Source organism: Rana temporaria, chromosome 3, assembly GCF_905171775.1.
Source record: "Rana temporaria chromosome 3, aRanTem1.1, whole genome shotgun sequence".
Taxonomy (NCBI): Eukaryota; Metazoa; Chordata; class Amphibia; order Anura; family Ranidae; genus Rana; species Rana temporaria.
Genome location: NC_053491.1, coordinates 74,264,150 through 74,291,468, shown reverse-complemented (window position 1 = coordinate 74,291,468; position 27,319 = coordinate 74,264,150). Strand labels below are relative to the sequence as shown.

General features: G+C 42.6%; 1 protein-coding gene across 1 annotated transcript in view; it reads right to left on the bottom strand.

Annotated features, from left to right (window-relative positions):
• LIPC (lipase C, hepatic type) overlaps positions 1 to 21,644 on the bottom strand; it is a 212,728-nt gene extending 191,084 nt beyond the window's left edge. Inside the window, exons 1-2 of the mRNA XM_040342761.1 lie at positions 21,534 to 21,644; positions 21,295 to 21,399 (exon numbers count right to left, since the gene is read on the bottom strand). Coding sequence (XP_040198695.1) covers positions 21,295 to 21,373 — 79 coding nt within the window. The 5' untranslated portion in view covers positions 21,374 to 21,399; positions 21,534 to 21,644. The remainder of the gene's footprint in view (positions 1 to 21,294; positions 21,400 to 21,533) is intronic.
• Positions 21,645 to 27,319: the final 5,675 nt, after the last annotated feature.

Below are 27,319 nucleotides of genomic sequence, written 5' to 3'. Positions count from 1 at the left end.
ATAAGGCTACTACAGAAGAATTGATGGCACAAAGCGGGGCCTGTAGTAGCATCTTGTTTAAGTTTTGATTTAACACCCAATCAAAAGTTTGCCTCCTTAAAAACTCTTTTACAATATCTTGTCACAAAACTGGACACTTTATACTGAGTGGACAGTAGTTAACATTAGTGAATATATTGAGTCAAAAGCATCAGGTCCAGATACAGGCAATAGAAGCATATGAAAATCTTGGCTTGTAAAAATTATATTTGACTCTGCTCCCTCCCACCTACGAAACCTTGTTGATCACTTAGGCCACTTTCACATGGGGCAAAATCCGTCAAAGTGGATCTGCCTGCCCAGCAGGGGATCTCTCCACTGATCCCTGCTGAGCAGGCGGATGACGGGTCTGTGTCTGTTCTGCTATGCAGCGTGGACACAGACACAGCCCTCTGCTCTCTATGAGTGAGTGAGTGAGTGAATAACTTGTATAGCGCTACAAATGCGAACTGAATCACCTCAAGGCGATGAGACGGTTGGATGGCAAAGGGATCTGCTGGACGAATGGTAAACGTATCCCCATCTGTCTGTTTTTAGCAGACTGGGTTGGATGCTGGCTGGTGACATCCGCCGCCCCATAAAGAACAATGGATGGTCCGATTGGGTCCATTTGAAAAATGAACAGGCAGACCGCTGGTGTGAAATGGTCCTTAGTATTTTGATAATTGATGAGACTCAGGCTACCTTACCAGTTCTCTCACCAGTTTCAAAACATCTGTCTTTTTTTTTTACGTAGGGACTGCCTATGCATCAATAGAGATATGCGGTCATATATGCTTACCAGGAAATACAAGCATTCGGTATTTGCTAATGCTATTTATATTGATGCTGATCTTACAGGTTGCACATCCATATACATCCACATCCATATACACACTTACATGTTTTATAGGATTTATATTTGTATTCAATTAGTCCTGCGGTCAAATAGAGTGACTTTTTTTATAGGAAGTGACCTTTGAGGGGCGGACACCTGGGGGATGGTTTTCTGGTCACGGGGTCATTCTGCCTTTATATCTGTGGAGGGTAGCGGTGGGGGATCACCCCAGACAATGCACTATTTAATGCGAAACGTGTCGAGAAACTCCACCGCTGCCACTTTGTACATTTGAAAGCGCTGATCACCTTTTATAATGTAAGTGTTTTTACCTACATTAAACATTGGTACCTTTCAGTATTACGCTATGTACCTTTCTCTTATTCTCCTACACCTCTACATATTGGTTTAAATTTTGGTCCACATTTGGTACCCCTGGAAGAGACCTTTTTCCTGATTCGATCCCTGGGTTCCTCTCTGATTGACTTGCGAGACGTCTCCGTGAGAATTGCAGCCAATGATCCAGGCCTGAGAGTGGTTTATACCCTGCTTTACTGACCCTCTGGGCATATGTCCATTAGGGTACAGTATCTGTGGTAAGCCTTCCTTTCAATGATCGGTGGTGGATTTTTTTACTGCAATTCCGAGGCATTGGGACTATTATCACCAATTTTCATCACATTGGACTTTTTTTTCACATATATTTATTTAGATTTTATATATACCCCATCCAGTGTCTATACATATACATCACTTTTTTGGTTGATATATTGTCATCATAATTTTTTCACTATTTGTTTGATGCACTGTTTATTCATCCTTTCATTGGGTGATCTATTAATTTTATGCGCTACACTTTTTATGTTTGTTTTGTATTCCACCATTGTCCATTGGTAGTGTGAGCTGCTTACTATTGATAGCGCAGAATTTTCTGTTTTCTGTTTCAATAGAGACTGTCTATGACTTCACCAAACAGAAACCACATGCACAGAAATTTGTTTGGGAACAATTCTCCGTTTTCCTTTCTGCTCCTTCAAATTTTCTTGCCACTGCCACTGCAGTTGATTTGACCCCACTAATATTTAGAAAATTGAACAAACATTCTTAAAATAAAAAAATTTGAACGAAATTCTAGTGTATACCAAGCCTTAAAGTGGTTGTAAACCCTTTATAACCACTTTTTATTACAGGTAAGCCTATAACAAGGCTTACCTGTAGCTACCGTGGATACTTCCTAAACCTGCACGGTTAAGGAGATATCCCCTGTATCAGCATGTGCCGATGTCATTGGCAAATGCGCACTGAAGCAAAGCGGCTCGTTCGTGCCGTTACTGGCAGCTCGTGCATGCATTTGTGGGAGTGATGTCATTGCGGCTCCGGGAGATAACTCTGGGAGACATGTCGGTGGGCAGAGCAGTGAACCAGACCCGCTGCGGGGACTTCGATCTAAGGTGAGTATTTCATAATAAGCTAGAATGCTATGTATACTAGCTCATTATACCTTTGTCTTTTTTTTTTGTTTAGTGGGTTCACAACCACTTTAATTAATGCTTTCAATTCACAGGAAGCACAGCAAAATAGACCTTTGATTCTTGACAAAGTAACCACTGCCCCAAAAATGTCAGATATTCAAAGACAAATGCCGCGTACAGGCGATCGTTTTTCGGCATGAAAAAAAACAACGTTTTCGGCATGTAGAAAAACAAAGTTTTTTCAAACTTCATCATTAAAACGACGTTGCCCACACACCATCGTTTTTAAAAAATGCTCTAGCAAAGCGTGGTGACGTACAACACGTACGACGGCACTATAAAGGGTAAGTTCCATGCGGATGACGCCACCCTTGGGGCTGCTTTAGCTGATTCCGGGTTAGTAAAAGACGATTTGTGCTTTTCTGTCTGTAACAGCGTGATGAATGTGCTTACTGCATTATGAACGGTAGTTTTACCAGAACGACCGCTCCCGTCTCATAACTTGCTTCTGAGAATGCGCGGGTTTTTAACGTCGTTTTAGCCCACACACGATCATTTTTTACAACCCAAAAAACAACATAGTTTAAAACGTTAAAAAAATTCAGCATGCTCGAAAAAAAAAAATGTTGTTTTTCAGAAGCCGAAAAATGATGTGAAGCCCACACACGATCATTTTAAATTACATTTTTTTAAAACAACGTTTTTTTCATGCCAAAAAATTATCGTGTGTACGTGGCAATACAGCTGACATGTCATGGAACTAATCTAAACAGCTTGTAAAATTGATTCCTTAATGTGATATGATAAGTAAAGATGGGGTAATTACAAAAATGAATGAGCTGTTCAGCAAATAACTGATCAAGTCCCTTAATGCTGATATGCTGATATGCTTTAATGACTCATAGTATGTTATTCCCCTGCCAGTGATCCTATCTGATATCAGGAAAAAATATCATATTGCTATACTTAACATATATTTAAATGTGTGTAAAGTAGCAGATATACAGTATATGTGTCTTTGTGTCAGGCTTCTTTCGGTCAAATGAGGATTATGAAATTTGAAGTTTGTGGAAGCGGTATGTGTGAAATAATTGAAAAGGCACCACATGGTGTGCTGCAGTATTGTGTATTTTATAATATGTTTTTGATAATCCTTTGATTCTATAAATGGTGATGTATTTTGTATTGCACTATAAAGTGAATGTTCTTACAGAAAAACAGTTTATTGTTTTAGACATACCAGGAAAGAAAGGTGCAGGTTTACATACACTAAAAGCAGTGCCGGCCCAAGACATTGTGCTGCCCACCAAAATGCCCCCACATTCATTATTTTATATCATGATAACTAAAGTGGACCTGTCATGGCTTTATACATGTAAAGGAGTATAAAGAGGACCTGTCATGGCTCCATACATGTATATAGGAGTATAAAAAGGACCTGTCACGGCTCTAAACATGTATATAAGAGTATAAAGAGGACCTGTCATGGTTGTTTACATGTATGAAGAAATATAAAAAGGACCTGTCATCGCTCTATACATGTATGTAGCTGTATAAATAGGACTTGTCACGGCTCTATACATGTATATAGGAGTGTAAAAGGACCTGTCATGGCTCTATACATGTATTTAGTAGTATAAAGAGGACCTGTCATGGCTCTATACATGTATGTAAGAATATAAAGAGGACATGTCATGGCTCAATACATGTATATAGGAGCATATAGAGGACCTGTCTTGGCTCTATACATGCATAGGAGTATAAAGAGAACCTGTCATGGCACTAATCATGTATGTAGTAGTATAAAGAGGACCTGTCATGGCTCTATACATGTATGTAAGAATATAAAGAGGACCTGTCATGGCTCTATACATGTATATAGGAGCATATAGAGGACCTGTCTTGACTCTTTACATGCATAGGAGTATAAAGAGGACCTGTCATGGCACCATACATGTATGTAGGAGTATAAAGAAGACCTGTCATGGCTCTATACATGTATATAGGAGTATAAAAAGGACCTGTGCGTGGCTGTTGGCCGCGATATCAGCCGGCCACCCGCGATCGCTCCAGAGAGCCAGAACGGGATCTGTCAATGTAAACAGACTCTGACAGATTCTGACAGGGGAGGAGAAACAGATCTGCTGTTCTCTGTGATTAGGAACAGAGATCTCTCTCCTCCTCCAGTCAGTCCCATCCCCCAGTTAGAAACACCTCCCAGGGAACACATTTAACCCCTTTCCTGCCAGTGACATTTACACAGTAATCAGTGCATTTTAATAGCCCAGATCGCTGTATAAATGTCACTGGTCCCAAAAAAGTGTCAAAAGTGTCCAATCTGTCCACTGCAATGTCACAGTCTCACAAAAAATCGCAGCTCACCGCCATTACTAGTAAAAAAAAAAAAAAATTCTGTTTCTTTAAAGCATATTATACAGCACAGTGCTTGTACTGTGTAATTTGGCCCCCTGTATCACCTGAAATACCTGGCTGATCCTGCCTGGTTCTGCCCTCCCCCCTGTCAAACCGACCATGGTTTATCATAGCTTCTGAGCCCTGACACCTTGTTCAGTTTATGTGCCTCTGTCATCCACAGCTCTCCTCTGTCCTCTTCCCCCCCCTTCCTGCCTGTCAGCTTGTGACAGTGCCCGCCCCCCTCTTGCTACTGAAATTACTTTTAATGTGTCATATAATCCTCTGTGTTTCCTAATCCAGTGTGTCCCTGTCTCTGTGTGCCCCTGTTTCTAATAAAAAAATGTCATCTATACTTGATTTCAGAGAGCCGCTTGGCACTCACGTGACCGACCGCCTTATTCCTTTTCTCCTTCTAACTGACGTCAGCAGCCCCTCCTGCACAAGCTGTCAGATCGAGAGGGGGGATTGTTGAGTGGTGCGCTGAAATGGTGTAGACAACATTTTTTTTATATAAAACACAGAGACAGGGGCACACAGGATTAGGAAACAGAGAGGATTATATAAAGATATGACAGAATTAGGGTTTTTTGGGGGGGGTCCGGAAGATCACTTAAAAGTTTAGCGAGACGGTTATACCGGAGGACCCAGCTTTCTTCCTCCTGCATCTGTCAGACATTCCCTGGGGAATAAATGGGAACCCATTTTTGTATCATCTGGTGAATGCTGCTAAAGCATGTATACCGCTTAAGTGGAAACCAACACAACCTCCTACTTTGAGTATGTGGATTAGGAAGGTGGAAGAAGTGAATAGAATGGAAGACCTGATATGGACAAGTAGGAAAAAAAGAGAAATATATTGTAAAATGTGGACACCGTGGAATGATTTGATTCAGTCTGAGGAGGATGGAGGATTTACGGAGGGGGAGTAGGGGGAGGGGGGGAGATTCCGTTGTGGGTTTTTTTTTTTTGTAGGTTTGTTTTGATGTTGTAATAATGGATTGGGCTGGGGAGGGAGAACATGGGGAAGAAACATGTGGATAAGGAACTATAAGAACTGAGGTGGAAGGAAGAATGGGGAGAGGGTTAAGATAATATGGAAGGCCATGGGAGAGCGTCCCCCCATGGCCGGACATTAGGAATATGATGCCTCTCTGAGTAGGATTAAAGGCCTCTTCCATGGGGATCTCTCCTTTCGCCATGAGTCAATGCTGGGATCCAATGGCCAATGCCCCTGCCCTCGGCTCGGAGGGGAGGGAGTGGAGGGTGGGAGCTAATGGGGGGGAAATATGGATCTCAACGGTAGGAATATTATTGTTTAGTTTCTTTTCTTTCTTTTTTTTTCTGTTGTCGAGATGAACGAAAAGAGAGAGTATATTTAGATAATTGACTGTATATTGATCTCCTGTGATAAGAGGAATGTCATCTCCCATGTTTTGTATAAATTAAGGAAAAAAATCTTTGAAAAATAAAGAAATTGGAAAAAAAAGATATGACAGTGGCTTAACAACCTTTTTAAGGGGAACTTCACTCTGTTAATCAACATTGACTATTTTTAATCCTTATGCTCCTAGCATTAGTAAATAGATAGGGAAGTATATCATATGTGCTTGTTTTAAACTAGTTTTACATTACTTCAGTTGCTTCCTGGTTTGCAGGCCTAGGCAAATTATGTCATATCTCCCAGGAGGGGTTTTCTCAGCCAAGCACAGCCTGTATGCCTGAGCTAAAGGCATTTATATATGTACTGGGATACAAAGCTTAGCAGCGCTCACCATATGCATCGCCAGGGATTTAAAGTATGTCTTATGAGTGAGAGACATATGATATAGGAGAAATTGTGCCAGGGTATATGTGGTCAATCATCTGATATATGATGCTATGGGCCTGTGTCCAAAATGGTTAAATAGCACTCAGAGTTCAAGCTTAATATAATTAAGTAACACATTTGTTTAGAGGTCAGGAGTAAAAGTTCAGGGATCAGGCCAGCCAGTTGCAAGTACTTAGGTTGGAGCATCGTCTCTGAGAGCTGCCGGGCACTGTAAGGTTTGCAGTGCAGAGGCTTCAACTAACAGTGCAAGTGTCTAGATTGGCTCTCGCATCATAAGTGTATGGCAGCATAATTCGCTGTGCATGCAAAAGTCTTCCTAGCGGCGTCATTTTTGAGTTGTCGGAGCCTGTGCACTACAAACTTTACACACTTGGGAATAACATTTACTCCCACGGCCCAATCAGGGAACACCTGTTTCCTGGGAACAGACCCCATTACCACGGGACTGTCCCTAGAAAACAAGGACGAACGGGTACATTTTACTAGTCCTAAGAATGTGGAAGTTCTTTAGCTCATCAAATGCTGTACTGCTCAGATGCCAGCGCAAACTTGCTCCCTGCATAAATCTGGAGTTACACCTGTTTGCTCTACTTTCTGCTCAGCCGCATCTGCCTATAAAGGTATACAGAGCTGGCTGCAAGTGGGCGCAAGCTGAGTAACACACCTGTGAATCACTCACCTGCAGTTGTAAAGTTGTGGGCGGCCATGGTTGAGTGGTTTACAAGCTAGATACACAGCTTGTGCCCTGCTCCTGTTGAACAAGCGCTGCTGTAAATTTAGTGGGGTCTGAGCTGTTAGTTGGCTCAGAAAAAATGTTATTTTGGGCAATTTAGCCTCTGTTTCAGCCATGGCTGTGCTGGGAGTAACCACCATTGTTCGCCTGGGGGTGTCATTACCACCCCAGGCCAAGGGTGGCAGCAGCAAAGTCAGGGTGTATTGGGTGTTTCCCCTTGGCAGCGAATCAGTGGGAGTGGTCGCCTCGCTGTGCATCCTGGGGAGAGGTACTTAAGAGACAGACGCCATTGATGGGGGGTCTGTCGTCCCACGTGCCTCATGGCCCACCTGGCCCGGGGGTGCGTGTCCTGAACCCTGACTCCGGGACCACGTTGGTCTGGGGTCGTGGCTTTGCCTGGTAGGCCCAGTAGTCAGACTGGGGCCTATGTCTGCAAAGGTGTTCCTGTGCTGTCCGTCCTGCGGGAGGAAGCCATTTGGTGAAGGAAGCCAGGGGAGGATCTATCCTGGAGAGGACCATGCAAGAGGCTGGTATCTTGGGAAAGGCCTGGAAACTTAATTGAAGGATGCACCATACACTGAGAGGCTCGACAGTGGTCGCCTGTCGGATCTAAAGTTCTATCAAAGTTAAGCTGGAGAGATCCGGGTGCTGAATCCTGTGGCAGAGGATTCCGGACCAAAAGTGTCTCCTCATAAAGGAAGGTCTGTGGCAGAGACTGTACTTTATTTTGTGCGCCATCCTGGCTGCTAGGTCAGTGAGAGGGACCTATCCGAAGCAGAAGTGTTTCCTATTTGTGACTATACACCTAAACCTACCTACCTACCCCAACTTCTTTTCTACCAAGTTCTGTAAATCTCAGAAAAGAAGTGCATTGTGTGGACATTGGAATTTTTCAGACTCTCTTTTTCACCCTGGACAGCGAGAGGATAGAGGGGACGTGCCACCCAAAAATACTCAGCAGCAGGCCCGGACTGGCCATAGGGCAGACCGGGCATATGCCCGGTGGGCTGCTATGGCTTGGGCCGGGGCCTCCCGCTCTGTGGCTTGTTGATGTCCATGCCGCACAGCAGGAGGTAAGCGGCGACCGCGGCCTGGACAGGGCTAACACAGGCCTGCGGCTGCCGCTCACCTCCTGCTGTGCGGCGGCGATGCCTGTATCTTCTCCGGCGAATGGGCTGAGCTGTGTGTCTCGCTCACACACAGATCAGCCTCAGAGCCGACAGGAACAGTTCCGTTCTCTGCTCTCCAGTCTCCACTCAGATGGCCTGCTCCTCCTCCTCCCGCCCCTCTGCTTCTGTGTATGCCACGCCCACCCACTCGGGGAGAAGTGAGAGAAGCAGACAGCATGTGCCTCCTTTCCTGGGGTGAGTAAGATCACCCTCTATCCTGCCTCCCAGTAATTTCATACACCTCCAAGGCATGTTTAAATGTGTGTATTTTGTAATGTTGCCATTTGTGACACGTGAAAAAAAACTGCTCTCTGCTGAGAGAATTTTTTTTGTTAGCTTTCCATTGGTACATCTGCTTAAGTTCAGTGCCCAGCTACCCATGTTTTTTTCCAACAAAATCCTGAAACAGGCCAGAAGAACAGGTATTTTCTCTCCCTTTAGACTTCACTGGGGTTTGGCACTAAGCTCTCAGGGTTCTGAGTTCCCACCTGGCTCAAAGAAAATCCTGACAGGTTTGCTTATCTCTAGTGCTCACACAAATTGTTCAGTGGTTAGAGAATGAGACATGTCTCCCAACATGTTAGATTGGGGTCTGTTTACTTTCACATTCTGATATTCTGATATTAATGACATTCATAAATGGTCTCTGTGGGGCACTGTCACAAAAATAATTAGATGCTTATAGCAGTTGTAGAGTCAGCCTGAAACATGGCTAATAAGGGGTTAATTTGGGAGGGTAGGTACTTCCCCCTAAACCAGACTATTAAAGACAGCAGAGCTCACAAATAGGAGGGAGGCTTTTTAGTAGCTGCTAGGAAGTCATGGGGCTTATTGTGGGCAAACATTGAGAGGCATAGAGCTATTTACTTTCTCTAGGAACTTAATGACTGTTTTATATTATTGCTTGATTGCGGAGTGTCATACTACATTAACGAAGCCCGCATTTCAGCTCGCATATCGCACTGCAAACTGACAGTTCGGACATGAACCGGATCACATAGGTGTGAACACCCATGCGAGCCGATTCCGGTGCGGACCAAAAAAAGTGTCCTGTGCGTGTTTGGTCCAAATTCGATCCAATATCAGCCATAGTATCTGTATGGCTGAAATTGCATTGCAAAGACATTGCATGTGATTTGCACTGCAGTGCGAATCACATGCGATAGCGCACTAGTGTGAACCTGGCCCAAATCAGGGTTCTCAGAACACCACTTTACATGAGATCCCCCCTTAAGGCACGGTTCATACTAGTGTGCTGTGCAATATCGCATGTGATTCGCAATGCAAATCACATGCAATGTCCATGCATTGCGATTTCAGCCATACAGATAGTATGGCTGAAATCGCACCGCATTCAGACCAAACACGCACAGGACACTTTTTTGGTCCGCACCAGAATCGGATCGCATGGGTGTTCACACCTATGTGATCCGGTTCATGTCCGAACTGTCAGTTCGCAGTATGATATGCGAGCTGAAATGGAGGCAACGTTAATGTAGTATGACACTCCCCAGCAGTTCACATATGGCAGTGTGAACTGCCGTGCAAGTCGGGTGCGATGCGGAAACCCGCAGTGGATTAGCAGCTTACAGTAAGTGGAAATTCTGCAGACTCTAAGGGTTGTCTGTGCGGACTCTGATGTAAGGGGGGTGGTGTGTGGACTCTGATGTAAGGGGGGGTCAATACGGGCTCTGATGTAAGGGGGCTCTGTGCAGGCTCTGATGTAAGGGTGGGTCTGTGCGGACTCTGATGTACGGGGGCAGGAGGAGCTGGAGAAGTGCACAGTGAGCAGAGAGTAAAAGGGGGCACTGTGATTACAGAGAAAAGGGGGAATAATTGCAGGGGCATTGTAATATAAAGGGGCCTACCTGTAATCATTACAGTGCCACTTTACAGTGCTGTCCCCATTATATCACAGTTTCCCCGCACATTACAGTGTGGAGGACACCAGAAACCCCCCGCGAATGCCTACCGAAATCAAACCCCCCCCCCCCCCCTGTTCCTGGGAAAAATGGGCTGCTCAGTCTTAAATGCCCGGGCCTATTTTTTGTCCCAGTCCGGGCCTGCTCAGCAGTATATATATATATATTGTACATTCATATAAGTCCCTGCCCTCAAAGAGCTTACAATCTAAGGCTCCTAACTCACATTCATACATGCTTGGGCCAATTTAGATTACTATTGTTTGTGTGATCAGCTTAAGCACTATGGCCCGGATTCAGCAAGCACTTACGCCGACGTATCTACTGATACGCCGCGTAAGTGCACGGATGCGCCGTCGTATCTGTGCGCCTGATTCTTCAAGTAAGATACGCCTGAAATACGACCGACGTAAGTCTCCTACGCTGTCGTATCTTGTGCGCATATTTACGCTGGCCGCAAGGGGCGCTTCCATTGATTTACGCGTCGAATATGTAAATGTGCAAGATACGCCGATTCACGAACGTACCTACGCCCGTCGCTGTAATCTACGCCGTTTACGTAAGGCATACGTCCGGCGTAACGTTAAGCCTCATAAAGCAGGGGTAAGTCATGTTAAGGTATGGACGTCGGAAACGTCGGAACAGCCGTCGTATTTTACATCGTTTACGTAAGTCGTACGTGATAGGGGCTGGGCGTAGGTTACGTTCACGTCGTAGGCATTGAGTCGTCGTATCTTAGGGAGTAAATGCGACGTGATTCTGAGGATGTGCGCGCATGCGTCGTTCGTTCGGCCCTTCATTTACATGGGGTCACGCTTCATTTTAATAGATCACGCCCACTACCTCCCTACTTTGAATAAGGCGGGCTTACGCCGGCCAATTTATGTTACACAGGCGCAACGTAGGGGGCTTGTGCTTTGTGAATACTGTTCTTGCCTCTCAGGCCTTGTACTCACGACCGGATCTGTGCGCTGGAAACTGTCTGCCCGACAGTTTCCGGCGTACAAGGCTGATTTGTGTTTTGTTCCGCTGGCGTGTACACACCAGCGGACCAAATTCCCGTCGTACCGGAACGCGTGCACGTAAACTACGTACGACGTCACTATAAAGGGGAAGACCAAAGTTAATGGCGCCGCCCTCTGTTCCTCTTTTGCTAGTTACGTGTTTGCTCGTGTTAGTGAAGGTTTGGTTAGAGCTGATTCGCGCTTCTCGGTCTCCAGGCTTTGACAGCGTGTATTCACGGGTTCAGTGCGTGTGCTTGCGGTAACGTAGTTGTCATTCGGCTATAGGCAAGCAGGTTGTTTCTGCTTTAGCAGTTGCATCCTGTGCGCTCGTATCTGTTTGTCACGCGTTTGTCGCAGGTAGTGCTGGATTTGCGAGTGCTTTCTGTTTCAGTGTGTTCTTGACTGACCAGCCGGCCGGTTTGAAGCCATGATGGAGCAGCAGCGTCAATTTTCGCGAGTTGGTGCTGTTTATGGGATGGCTGCTGGATATGTTCATTTGTCCAGTACTTTGGCCAGAAACAGGGGGCGGAGGCGTTTCTGGACCAAGAATTGGTTGCGCCAGCGTGACCAGTTCTCACATATGCCTCTGCTTAGGGAACTCCAGGAGAATAATCCTAATGACTTTAGGAATTTTCTCCGCATGACGGACCCCGTATTCAACCGTCTGCTGGATCTTCTGTCCCCCTATATCACGAGGCAGGACACTGTGATGCGCCAAGCCATCACGGCCGAGCAGAGGCTTATTGCCACGTTGCGGTACCTGGCGACTGGGAGGAGCCTGCAGGACCTCAAGTTCTCGACAGGCATCTCTCCGCAGGCGCTTGGGGTCATCATACCGGACACGTGTGCTGCCATCATCAAAGTTATGCATGAGGAGTATATTAAGGTAAGTTTCCTGGCTCTAATAATGTGGCCAACTAACTTTATTTTTATTTTCCCAGATATGCTGTGTGTTTAACTAACGTTACCTTTTCTCCCTATGCATGTTGATATCAGCTTTACATGTTTTATTCTTGGCCTACCTGCATATTTGTCCCTTACCCAATATTAACCTGTCCAGCATGCTATCCTAGGGACAAACCCACCTTGCCATTTTTTCAAACAGGACTTTTTGGTTTTTGTGTCCCCCCCTTCAAACTTTTATTGTCCCCATCAGAGGGCTGTGGAGTCTCTTAATGAAGTGGCCCTATATATTTCATTTCCCAAATTCTCCATGCACATTTTTCTAATGCAATTTTAATACTGTGAACTGTCACAAGGATGCTTGTAGGATGTATTTGTTACAAAGTACTAAATCTCTAATTTTGTTTGTCCCCACAGCTACCCTCCACACCACAGGAATGGCAGTCTGTGGCTTCCCAATTTGCCCAGCGGTGTGATTTTCCAAACTGCGGTGGAGCAATAGATGGGAAACACGTCCGCATTGTGCCCCCACCCCGCTCGGGGTCCTACTATTATAATTACAAGGGTTATCATAGTATTGTGTTGATGGCGGTGGTGTCGGCACAGTATGAGTTTCTATATGTGGACGTGGGGAAGAACGGCCGGATGTCTGATGGGGGAGTGTTCGCACGGACTGATTTCTATGATCGTCTCCAAGCTGGTGGTCTGGCATTGCCACCAGATGAAGATAATGTGGAAGGACTTCCGTTTGTGTTCCTAGCGGACGAGGCTTTCGGGCTTGGTCCTCACCTCATGCGGCCTTTTCCCCAGAGGACCCTCACCTCAGAGAGGAGTGTGTTTAATTTTCGGTTGGCCAGGGCTCGGAGGGTAGTCGAGAATGCCTTTGGGATACTCACCAACCGGTTCCGCCTGTTCAGGACATCGATACATCTGGCGGAATATAAATTGGACACCGTTGTATTTGCCTGCTGCATTTTGCACAACTTTTTACGCAGGCACTCCCAGACGTACCTACCCGACATCGGTTCTGAGGCAAGACTACCCTCAGATCCCCTTCCCGGGCTGGACACTGGTCGCGCTGGCTTGGCCCCCCAATCAGCTCGTGAGGTACGCGACAAATATGTTGAGTACTTCATGGGTCGGGGGGCCATTGCTATGCCAGATCATATTTCTTTCTAATTCGGCCCCCAAAGAAAGGAATATTCTAAAAAATAATAAATAATTAGACCATTGGACTTTATACAGTTGTTTGTCATTAATGCTTTTTCTCTTTTTCTGTCTTCCTGGTTCTCTAACTAACTTCTTCAATTGTAATGCATAATTGATTTCTCCACTTTTAGTAACTAACCACATTTTGCACAGTATTCACTCATCTACAAACAGGGTATTGAGTCTAGAAATAAGAAGCAACTCCATTTGTAAATGTTGAGGTCAAGTTTTTTTAATTTTTGCTTGTTCATGACCCCAAAAATAATTTTATATTTTTTTCATTACTCCCTGCTTTTGTACTTAGGAGTCTTCAAAAATTTTTTAAACTTTTTTTTTTTTTTCAGGTAATTCAACCAAAAATATTATGCAGATTATACATTTATTAACAAGTTCACTTTTTTTTTACTCAAATATAGTTAGATTTATTGTTTACATATATATATATATATAGATTATATTTGGTGGGGTGTTTACCGCCTTAAATTTTTTTTGGCCATATTTTTTAGGCACAAAAAACAATAATTTTTTAACCATTTTTTTTGTTTTTGGTGTGTTTTTCTAAAAGAAAATTTTTAGGTGAGAATTTGGAGTCAAATCTCTACTTCACTAAATTCAGTGATTAGAGAGATTTATAATTCTATATATATATTTTTAAAAAATTTTGGCGTTGTTTATTCTTTATGGTCTAAACTTTATAGTATCCCAAAATGTTCAACATGGTCAAAAAGTAACAAAATCCAATTCCAAAAATATAAAAACTCACAACAGCAGTCAGTCATGGTGTGCTTTCACACTGGAACACGCCAAAATTGGAAGATACACACATTCAGTGCAAACTCGCCAAATGTCATTGGTTCAACAGACAAATGGCCACATGTGCTATCTGACATCATGGGTGATCAATGTCTGTGTTTTGTGGGAGCAAACCCTTCCTCTCAACTACTTGAGGATGGAGGAGGGGGTTGGACCCACAAAGCACAGACATTAGATATTCTGTGATGGCAGATAGCACATGTTGGCACACTGTGTGTGTATCTTCAAATTTTGGCGTATTCATTATTCAAACTGTAAAAATGTTTGTGGGGGCGGGGGATGGGCGGGGGGTGTTTCAGTCTTTGACACGGCCCATCATGTCAATAATGTTCTTAAAATTAGATTCGATGACCATCATTCTTTGCCGCATATTGTCCATTTCCGTGCTGCATTCCAAAAGGACATTTGTTACATTCTGTTCCATGAGAAACATCCTTTCACGCATATTGTGCATTTCAGTGCTGCACTCCATTACCTGCTGAATAATTATAGCAGCACTTGCACGTGAAAATATTGGCACACCATCCTCCTCCCCTAAAACAAAAAAAAAAAATGGCATTTACAATATTATTTTTCAATGAGGCCTATCTACATATGTTTTTTTGAATCAAGCTAGGGTGACACTGACCTGATGGGCTTCTCCTTTCCACCTCTTCGACATCTTCTATCACTCCTCCTTCTTCCACCACCTCCCCATCATCTTCAATCACTCCTCCTTCTTCCACCACTTCCCCATCATCTTGGACTCCTCCTTCATCCATCAATCCACCTTCTTTCAATTCGCCAAATTGTTCTTCCGCCACTTGCCCTTCATCTGCTATGACTTCTAAGTCCAAAATTACTTCTTCCTCCTCTCTTCCTTCCTCCTTTCTTCCTTCCTCCTCTCCTTCCACATCCTCCTCTCCTTCCACATCCTCCTCTCCTTCCACATCCTCTTCTCCTTCCACATTCTCCTCTCCTTCCACATCCTCCTCTCCTTCCACATCCTCCTCTCCTTCCACATCCTCCTCTCCTTCCACATCCTCTTCTCCTTCCACATCCTCCTCCTCCTCCACATGTTGAGATGGCAGATTTTGGCCTTGTCTGGCCCTCTCTGCCTCCTCCAAATGCTGGCGACTTCTTTCCCCTGAAATAAACCAAAAAAAATGTAGACTCATCAGCACACAGATATTGGAGAGCATAAATCGCACACATTGCTTAGAAGATGCTTTCATTTAGTTACTTTTATCTTTCACCAAACCTACATTTTGCAATTACTTCTATATGGCAAGCTCTGATCCTGCCCCTTTTTAGCAAAGTGACACACATGGATGTCCCCCCTAAACTGTATTTCTGGGAGACCCTACCAAAACCCATTTTTGATTTGGGGAGACACAGGTGCTCTGCATTGCAGATGTGAAAACATCTGCTTTATTACCATATTATTTCTAGAACTAGCTTTTACACAATGTTTACAAACAAAGTTTTTGGCCAGTGAGCCATGTCCAGGTGTGTTGTTCCTGGAATAACCGAGCCTTTCTGATAAACTATGTGATGTTACGTTGTTTACTAAGAACACTGTTTGTAAATATGTAGTTATTTATGTTCTAAAAAATAAATAACAACATGTCTTTAAAATTACAAGCAGGCCAAGGAGGCAGATGGTGAAATATACATGGCAACACATTATTGCAGACAATCACCACCCCCCCCCCCCCCAACCCCAATATATATTTACTTACTTTTACGCAGAATTTTAAGTATTTTCTTCATCTGATGTGGCTCCCTCAATTTTAAGTCTGACCAGCGTTTCCTCAGCTGTTCCTTGGACCTGGTGATCCCAAACATCCTCTGCATTCTCCTCGCCACCTTGTCCATAATATGTGCCTTTCGGCGGTTAGGGGTCTTGTATGGCCCTAATTCACCATCATAGTCCTTTTTTCGCATGATGTAAACTAACTCCACCATTTCCTGGAACCGCATATTAGTGGCTTTATATCTTCTTTTCCTTGATCGGGACGTCCCTGCCTCTGTCCCTTCACTTGTGGCATGAGAGCATCGTGCCCGCTCGTGTGACATCGCCATCTTTCCTTTCCCACAGAGATTATGGGCGTGGAAAAGATGAATTCTTACGCCATGGGCGGAGAAGAGGGCGGCGTTTAATACATACGCGGAGTGTAGAGAATGCAAACAACGTGTTTACGTCCGTTACGCGGAGAATCTTCGAGCGCATCCAGAACATACACAGTTAACGCCATATTTCCTAAACTCATTGATTAGGGGCCTCGCAAAGGTGACGAGGGCGGGGTTTCATAAATACGCGGAGTGTTTAAAAGGTTTACGCCGTGATTACGCATCTTACGCGGTAATTAGGCGAGCGTGAGAAACGAGGAGCGAGAGACAGGAAGGTAAGGAAATTAAAAATGTGATCAGCAGAGGCCTTGAAAATGTAGACACATGGGATGGGGGTTTGGGCTGTTGGTTGCACCCTTTTTAAGCTATTCTGTCTATGGGGTACCACAATGTTATTTTGGTATCCAAATGCTTTTGGACACCTCACAAAATAGAGATGTGAACAATGCTGTACCTCATTGACAAGTTTTTGAATGGTGTATTCAGATCAGGCAAAGTATTGTTCAAGTGTTGGTTGTACAGAGGTCATTAGGAAGTGTCTTTTATGTCATCCATTGTCAGGGGTATGAGATTTACACATGAAAGAGTGCCTAGATGAAAACTGTCATTTGTAAGCATTGTTTAATTTAATATATTTAAAATATTTACTGCAATGTGAACAATGGCTCTGCATCTAGCAAATCAATGTTTGGTACAAGCAATGCGGCCGAGCTGCCAATCATTGTTTAAACAAGAGAGACTGTGTTTGGAATTAGATATAGGTAATAAATTTGAAGACACATATTAGATCAAGGTCAACGCTGATCCTTTGGAATATTTATTTTTCTGTGGTTTATGTTTTTGTAATCTAGACTCAAAAAGAAATATAATTTTGCAAAAATTGCAATGGACCTCCTACAAAGCAAGGAATCTATAGAGGCCTTACTTCAAAAATACCAGGACACGCCCATCCTGTGGAATTCAAAACACTCGTTATATTGCAATAAAGAGGTACGAGCGGCAGCACTAGAAGAGCTAGCAAATTATATGCAAACTTGGGTGCCAGGATGCACTGCCAACATGGTGAAGGATAAACTTGCCAACCTCAGAAGCACATACAGGAGAGCATACAAAGCTAATAAAATCAAAAAATCGGGAGCAGCAGCAAGACAAGCAAAGGAACCCAAACTGTGGTATTATAAACAGATGGCTTTTTTGCGGGACGAAATGGAAGGCAGGAAAACGATGTCCAGTCTTTATTCCAACCTTTCCTCCATGCTACCTTCCAGCGGACATTCCCCAGATGACCACAGCCCTGCAGAGTCGGAGGAAGAGGGCCTGGCTGACAGAGATGCAGATCTGCCACCCTTCGATGAGGAGGTATAGTAGTTTCCTCTATATTTATGGCGTAAATAATTCTTGGTGGATTAATGATTAGATATTGTAAAAAAAAAACCAAGCTGGAAAAAAGCAAACAAAAAGGTGTACAGACAAATAGGTGTCAGGGATGACAACTGCAGGGGTCAGAAGTAGAGTGTATTCAAGTAATAATGAACAGAAAATACTGAACGAAAAACATGAAAATGAGTGTGGTTTTATTTAGCGAAATTGTAAAAAAATTCTTTTTTTTTCCACACAGGAAGAAGAGATCAGCCAGGAGGTGGCAGATCCTCAGGTGTCTGTCAGCCAGGAGGAGGCCGGGGTCAGTGGCAGCCAGGAGGAGGCCGGGGTCAGTGGCAGCCAGGAGGAGGCCGGGGTCAGTGGCAGCCAGGAGGAGGCCGGGGTCAGTGGCAGCCAGGAGGAGGCTGGGCCCAGTGGCCTGCAGCAGGTCCACCCGGCCAGGAGAACCACCACCAGCCAGTCTTCTCCCCCCCAGGTGAGGCCATCAGGCCGAAGGAGGCAGTTGAGGCCTGTGGAGGAGGCAAGCCTCCGCATGATCCAGGAGGCAAGCGCCATCATGAGGGCCCCCCTCAACCCCACAGAGGCCTTCAGTGCCTCATTGGCCCATGATTTAAATGAAGGGGAGGAGGACCAGAGAAGACTGGCAAAGGCCCTGATGAACCAGGTCCTTTGGTGGATGCAGAGGGGCCTGCTGACCCCAGACACTGGGCTATGTGACCCGGCCCGGCTTGCGGAACACCATCCTCCTGCTGCCACATCAACCCCACCTGCAAGACCCCGTGTTCGATCCGCTGGAAGGCTGCCTGGAGGGAAGGCTGGAAAGAGGAGGAAACGTTGATTTTCTGCCTTCCATTTCCTTCCACATAAAGGACATCTTGTTTGTACTACCACAGTTTGGGTTCCTTTGTTTGTGTGCTGCTGCTTCATATTTTTGTGTTTGGCTCCTGAGGCTTGGAAGTTTATCCTTCACCATGTTGGAAATGCAAGTTTGCATATAGTTTGCTATCTATTCTAGTGCTGCTGTTCTTTTTATTTTTTGTGATGACATTTGCCTGAATAAAAGGCCTTTTGCTTTCATTTGAAAACATGTCTATTGTTTGATATACTGTGGGGATTATTAGGCAGCAAACCTTTAATAAATATACAATGGGTAATTTACAAAGGACACACTCCTTGGGGGGGGGGGGGGACATTTGGTGTGCCAACATGGTTTAATATTCTCTAATGAAACACCAACAAAAAAAAAAAAAATTTAAAAAAACATGTAAAAAAAAAAAAGTTTAAATGGTGACATAACTAGAAACAAAAAAAGAAATTAAAAAAATGCACATTCCTTTACAAAAATGACTACTCTAAATTATGGAGGACCACCAACCAAAACACACGTCTGGCATAGAAAACATTATTAAAGGATTACATCACAAGCAAGAAATGTGACATTTCAGTATGGGACAACTCTATTGAAATTGCATCAGCAAGAGAACGGGGTTATTCTAGCAAGAGAAGAATTAATAAAACGAGGCTTTAAAATGTGGTTTAGTGCGCCTTTTTAAGACATTGTTCTCTTGCTAGAATAAAAGGTTTCTAATGACGAATGTGCCATATCCCAAAGAAACGCGAGTTTTACCTGAACGAGCGCTCCCGTCTCCTCATTTGGACTGAGCATGCGCGGGGTTTTTGTACGCTGCTTTTGTGTACAGACGACCGAACATGTCTGACGGACACGATTCCAGCAGACTGTTTTAAAGCAAGACCAGGAAACAGTTGTTCGTTGGAAAACGGTCTGGCCGACGATTGTTTGCTGGAATTCTGTACGTTACTGCCTACACACGAACGAACATGTCCGCTGAAACTGGTCCGCGGACCAGTTTCAGCAGACATGTTTGGTCGTGAGTACGAGGCCTCACAGTTACGTTGGCGTAGCGCACATGAGATGCGCTACGCCGGCACAAAGATGCGCCGCTCTACGTGAATCTGGCCCATTGTGTTTTGTCTATTATTGTGACTTAGATGAGGATCCGATCACATTCTGTGGCCAATTACTGCAGAAAAACTGTTAATATAAAGGGGTTCAATCAAAGCTGTGGCCAATCAAAGATAATCATAACAATAGACAGTGTCTACACAATGTCATTAAGTAAAAATATTTGCTTATAGCAGTTAAATTCACTGCTATAAGCATGCATAGTATGTAAAAAAAAAAAAATTAAAATCCTGATAAACTCCACAGAGTGACACAGCGTTACTATGGTCACAGTATGTAAAAAAAAAAAAAAAAATTACAAAAAAAGGAAAATATAAAAAACAGATGATATTTTTATTTTTTAACATACTGTCATCAGTCACCACTTATATGATGATGCTGTACTGCACTGGTGACAGTATGTAAAAGATAAAACAAAATGTGAAAAAAAAACTATTTATTTTCTTAATTTTCCAAAAAATTGTGACAAAAAAACTTCAAAATAACGGGGCATGCCTCTTACTAAATAAATACATTGTCTACTTTCCAAAAAGGTAATTTGGGGGTATTTGTACTGTCCTGGTATTTTCGGGTCTCAGGAAATGGGATTTCAGTACATCAGGATTAACTGATTTTCAGATATATATCCCATAGTTTGTGGACGATATAACTTTCCTACAGACTAAATAATAAACACTGATTTGGGTTATTTTCACCAATTTTGTTTAGCAGAATAAAGTTTGGCCTAAACTTATGAAGTAAGATTATTTATTTGCAAAATGTTATAACAGAACACAGAAACAAAGAAAAACACTTTTTTTCATTTATTTAGCAAAAAATTTCAAAACACAGTGATGTTTAAATACCACCAAAGGAAAGCTCTAATCGTGCGAAAAAATCCATATGGGTACAGTGTTGCATGACCGTGCAATTGTCATTCAATGTGCGACAGCGCTAAAAGCTGAATATTGGCCAGGGCAGGCGGGGGGTAAAAGTGCCTATTTTAAAGTGGGTAAAAAAGGCATGCATTTGCTAAACTTAGTTGGAAAGTGGAATCTCTCCGAATATGGAAAAATATGTTTAACTTGGGTCTATACAATAACATTTTTAACATAAATCAGAGAGTTTAAAATGATTTACTTCATTAGAAAGTGTCATCCTTCATCTCACATTAGTAATAAGGAATGAAGAATCTACAATATCAAAATTCACTGTAGACACAAAATGTCTCTGTTCTTAACATCTAGTTCTCATACAGTTACAGAATAGCTACAGTAATAACGGCAGATCATCATAATAAATGCATAGTTACAGAACAAGGCACCGTTCTGGTCTTCTTCACACAGGCTTTCAAATGTAGAGTGTACATTAAACAGCTCATTACTAAATTTTAAATAAAGATTTAAAAAACTCACCAGTCTAAATACTTATAAAATACATCTTTTCAGGCTGTAACAGAATGATTGTAAACCAGTTTGAAGTGTGAAGAATAATAATGAAATGATTGGTACTCACATTTACATTGTTTTTTTGCCAATGTTTGTTCGGTGATTAGAAAAGCCAGCAAGAAGTAGAAGAGTTGCATTTTTCCCATAGTGTAGCTGATCTGATTGCTGATTCCTAAAGTTCACAGATGTTAATTATTAAACTCTAATAAAGGAGCTTAAAAACCCAATTTAAAAAATGTGTAAATTTCTCCTGTGACAAAATACTGTATATTGGCTATTATTTGCTTAATTTAAAGAACTGGGTACCTGTTGGTGGAAGAAGATGGCTGGCCGTCAGAAAAGTAAAATGTATTATACAGTTTAAAAAAGCTTGTCATGGGTCACATGACAACAAATGCTTCGTTCTGGTCACATTGCGAAATGACCAAACTTAGACGCAAATAAGAGAGAGTTCACATTTCTTTCACCTAATTCTGTAAGTGTCTCCCTACCCTGTTCTGGTTCAAAGCCAACATTTCAATCAGATAGGAAAAAACAATTACAGTGACTACTAATACATCATCACTCCTTGCTCTCTCTGTGTCTCTCCCTCTCTCTCTATATATACATATATATATATATATATACAGTAAAACCTTGGTTTGCAAGCATAATTCGTTCCAGAAACATGTTTGTAATCCAAAGCACTTGTATATCAAAGCATTTTTTTTACAGGATATAAAAGAGAAGAGAGGCACCTCTAAGTGTAGCAATATGTTGCTAAATGTTGTACCTTCATTAAATGTAACCATATTGCTACACTTAGAGGCTCCTCTTTTTATACTCAGTTGTGACATGACGCTACTCTTATATCAAGACATCGCTTGTATATCAAGGCAAAATGTATTAAAACATTTTGCTTGTCTTGCAAAACGCTGTCAAACCAAGTTACTCTCAAACCAATGTTTTACTGTATCTATATATCTATATGTTTATCTATCTATCTATCTATCTATCTATCTATCTATCTATCTATCTATCTATCTATCTATCTATCTATATATATATATACATATATATATATATATATATATATATATATATATAGATACAGCTATATACATATACATATATATATATATATATATATATATATATATATATATAGCTATATATAGATATCTCTCTCTCTCTCAAAATATATATATATATATATATATATATATATATATATATATATATATATATATATATATATCCAGGAAATTGCTTGTAATCAGAGCGAGTTTGCCCATAGAAGTCAACAGAAACAAAGATAATTTGTTCCACGTTGACTTTGCAATACCGCATGTGGCCAGAGGTGGGGGGTGCCAGAAAGCCACCGCGCCCCCGCACCTCTGCCCAAATGTGGTACTGCACACCCCATTAGCTTGAATTATGCTCGTTTTGCGAGACAACACTCACAAACCGAGTCAGAATAAAAAAAAAAAAAATTCGAACATGCTGCATTTTTTCAAGTCGTTTTTTAAAATGTCGTTTTTCCTTTTTGGTAAAAATCATCGTGTGTGGGCAAAAACAACGTTTTAAACCCACGCATGCCCAGAAGCAAGTTCTGAGACAGGAGCGCTCGTTCTGGTAAAACTACCATTCATAATGGAGTAAGCACATTCATCACGCTGTAACAGACAAAAAAGCGCGAATCGTCTTTTACTAACAAGGAATCAGCTAAAAGCAGCCCAAAGGCGAATAAAACTTGCCCTTTAGAGTGCCGTCGTACGTGTTGTACGTCACTGCGCTGTGTTAATCATTTTTCAAAAACGATGGTGTGTGGGCAACGTAGTTTTTAATGATGAAGTTGGAAAAACTTCGTTTTTGGACATGCTGAAAAACGTCGTTTTTTTCATGACGAAAAACGACCGTGTGTACGCGGCATGACACTACAGATTCTCCGCATACAGCTTGGCTGAAGGCAGTGCTGGGGATGAAGAGCAGCTGCATGTAAGGGAAATAAAGTATTCTCAGCGTAGTGGGAGCAAGGAATTTTTAAACAAATGGAAAGCGGCTCTCTGTGGGTGCACTTGATGCGGAGGAGGAGCTAGGAGCGCTACCTGGGACCCCATAAAAGGAGGATTGGGGCCACTATGTGCAAAACCCAGAGTATAAAATGTTTGTTTAAAAAAAAAAAAAAAGGAACCTTGGAACTGGATAATTGAAATAAATAGTAACATAATTTATTGTGTGAACGTTCTCAAGGATTTTAGTAAATTAGCTTTAGCCATCTCAGCCCCAGAAGGATTTACCCCCTTCCTGACCAGGCTTTTTTATGCGATATGGCACTGCCACGCTTTAACTGACAATTGCGCGGTCGTGCAACGTTGTACCCACACAAAATTTAGCTCATTGGGCCAAATCTTCAAAGGAGATACGCAGGCGGAACTGCTGTTCAGCCTGCGTATCCCTGTGGCTATCTTTGGAAACGATCCTCAGAAGGATTTTTCCAAAGATAGTCAGAAGATCCGACATCTGTAAGACACTTACACTGTCGGATCTTAGGATGCAGTACCGCATCCGCCGCTGGGGGCATTTCGAGTCGAAATGCCGGCTAGCGTATGCAAATGAGTACTTAAAGCGGTAGTTCACCCTCACTTACATCATTTTTCCATCGAGACAGGCATTGTAGCGCGAGCTACAGTATGCCTGTCCCGATTTTTTTACCCCCGTACTCACTGTGTACCTGTACGATAAAGATTTCGGCTCCCGCGGGGAATGGGCGTGCCTATGGAGAGGGAGGATGATTGATGGCCGGCCCTGGCACGTCACTCTCCCCGAAGACAGCCGGAGTAGGTCTCGGCTCTTCACGGCGCCTGCGCACAGGCTATGCGCAGGCGCCGTGAAGAGCCAAGCCTATTTCGGCTATTTCCGGAGAAGCGTGACGCGCCAGAGCCGGCCGTCAATCATCCTCCGTCTCCATAGGCACGCCCATTCCCCGGTATCTTCGATGTACGAGTACAAGGTGAGTACGGGGGTAAAAAAATCGGGACAGGCATACTGTAGCTCGCGCTACAATGCCGGATTTTATGGTAGAATAAAAAAAAAAAATTTTTTTTGCGTTCATAGGGTGAACCCCCGCTTTAAGCAGATCCACAAAGCTTTTAAGCTTTGTGTTTTCTGTGTAAGTTACGATTTGCACGCGTTAAATTAGGGCTGGTTTTACAATGTGTAAAGGTAGTACACCATGTAAAACCAGACCTTTTTTTCGATCGCCGCGATTTTTTTTTAAATTTGAATTTTTTTTCCCGGCGCGTATTTTTTTTTTCACCCGTCGCAACTTTATTGTCCCGTCGCAATCCACAAAGCCCGGCGTAAATTACGTTCGCGCGCTGCACGTCGGGAAAAATGACGTCACACGCATGCGCAGTACGTCTGGCGCGTGCCTCATTTGAATAGGAATCGCCCCCTCGAGGAGACGACCGCCTTGCGACGGAGGCACTTAGGTTACACAGCGTGTAATTTCTAGGTAAGTGCTTTGTGGATCGGGCACTTAGGTAGAAATTTAACGCCTGTGTAACTTAACTGCTGAAAGTTAAGTTGGGCAGCGTTTTTGAGAATTTGGCCCATTATGCCTTTGTATTGCAGGTTTTTATTTTTTAGAGAGAGTTTACAACCACTTAAAGTTAAAGTGAAAAAAGTAAGTAAAGCAAAAAGTTGTATTTTTTAAAGTGTTAGGCAATTTCACATCAGTATGCAGATATGCACGCTGCTGAGAAAATTTAGGGAAAGGGGAGCAAGGTCTGCTCTAAAACACAGGAGGCATGGAGAAAAAAAAGTGGATTGCTTACACTAATTTACCAACAGGTTCTGTTGGGTGCCCATGGGACTTTATACATAAATAAGAACAACCTTTATAAAAACAAAATATTTTATTGTTACAATACTGTTAAATTGAATTACACCATACAAGCACTGGCTGGTAATGACTAAGCGCTAACATTTGCGCAAAATGCGTCTACCTCTTTGTTCTCTGCTCCATCTGTCAACCACTTGTCATATGAAGCTTCAATAAAATGATTTTTGGAAGTGCAGCCTTCCAGAATTATTTCTTTATATACACTGGCTGATATAGTTATGTTACAATCCCCACTATACATACAGTATAACTCCTCATATTCTAAACCAGGGGTAGACAACCAGTAGTCCTCCAGCTGTTGTAGAACTACATTTCCCATTAGGCATTGCAAGACTGGCAGTTACGATTACTCTCAGGGGCTGATAGGACTTGTAGTTCTGCAACAGCTGGAGGGCCCCAGGCTGCCTACCTCTGTTCTAAACAGTCAATTCAAATAGATTGCATTGTTTGCATCCGTGGAAAGAGCCTAACGCTTTTAAAAGAATCTTCTTTAGGGGATGGAGTATCATCATAAATAATAGAGGTTTAGTGAATACTTATCAGCCAAACTTTGTTAACCCCCCTGACGGTAAACCCGAGCGTGACTCGGGGTTGGTTTTACATGTTAGGATCGGTAAACCCGAGACGGGCTTACCTTTCGCTGGATCCACAGGCTTGGTTTACTCACCTTGTCCCTGGATCCAGCGATGCCACCCGCTGTGTGAGCGAGCGGGACCTCCTCGCTCGATTCACAGTCCCCGTGTGCCGCCGATCTCCGTTCCCTGCGACGTTACGACGCACGGGAGCGGAGAACGGCGCCAAATTCAAAAAAGTAAACAAACACTTTACATACAGTATACTGTAATCTTATAGATTACAGTACTGTATGTAAAAAATACACACCCCCTTGTCCCTAGTGGTCTGCCCAGTGCCCTACATGTACTTTTATATAATAAAAAATGTCATTTCTGCCTAAAAACTGTAGATTGTCCAAAAGTGTCCCTTTATGTCAAAAATGGTTTTAGATCAGCTAGAAAACAGCGATAATAAATTATAATCACTTGCAGAATTGTGCGATAGCGATTTGCGGGGAAATTCGTCATAAAAAAAATAAAATAATGACAGCGACAATTCTGCAACTGCAAATTTCAGTGATTTTGAGTTGATTACATTATTGAATAATTTTTATTATAATTAAATTATTATTTGTTATAATTATTTATAATTATTTATTATATTATAATTTATAATTTTGTTTTAAAAAAAAAAATCATACCCAGGATGCCTACAAGACTCTTGCTTGGTCAGATTTAAGTGAGTTATTTCTAAAAATTACAGGCCTACAGTATAAAACGCCAATTCCCTTGCAAAATAAATGTACCGCTTTTGGTACGTAATTCCAGACAGAATCATACCGCCAGGGAGGTTAAAAACAATCCCAGCTTGTGTACCAACTACCAAGGATACTCCTGGACAAAGGTATAGGTGTTGGGTTGGTCAAAGGGAATCCAGAAGATCCAAGAAATAAGATCTCACAATAGATCTTCTTTGTTGCTGAGCATCAGAGACTATAACACCTGTAATGGTCCCAAAGGGAGTCCCTGAATAAGATTAATTTGAAACGCATTGGAATAATTTCACACATGCAAACAATGCAATCGATTTGAATTTACTTTTTGGAATAATCAGGAATTTTATGTATAGTGGTGATTGCAACACAACAGCATCAGCCAGTGCTTTCTATGCTGTAATTATTTTTAACAGTATTCTAACAATATATATATTTTTTTAATAAATGTTGTTCTTATATGTGCCCATAAAGTCCTATATGCACCTATAGCAACCTGTTTGCAATACTTAAAAGAATATTGGCACCTAAACATAGTTACATAGTTAGTCTGGTTGAAAAAAGACACAAGTCTTTTTAATCAATAAAAAATCTAATTTAACCAATAAAAGGGGGGGAAAATCATACAATGCTATATACACAATCCTACACTCACAGTTGATCGAGAAGAGGGCAATAAACCCCAGCAAAGCATGAACCAATTTGCTCCAGCAGGGGGAAAAATTCCCTCCTGATCCCCCAAGAGGCAATCTGAGATTCACTGGATCCATTTTACCTATACATTTTAGTATCCAGTTATATTATGTGCATTTAGGAAAAAATCTTGGACTTTTTTAACTACTTGCTTACTGGGCACATATACTCCCTTCCTGCCCAGGC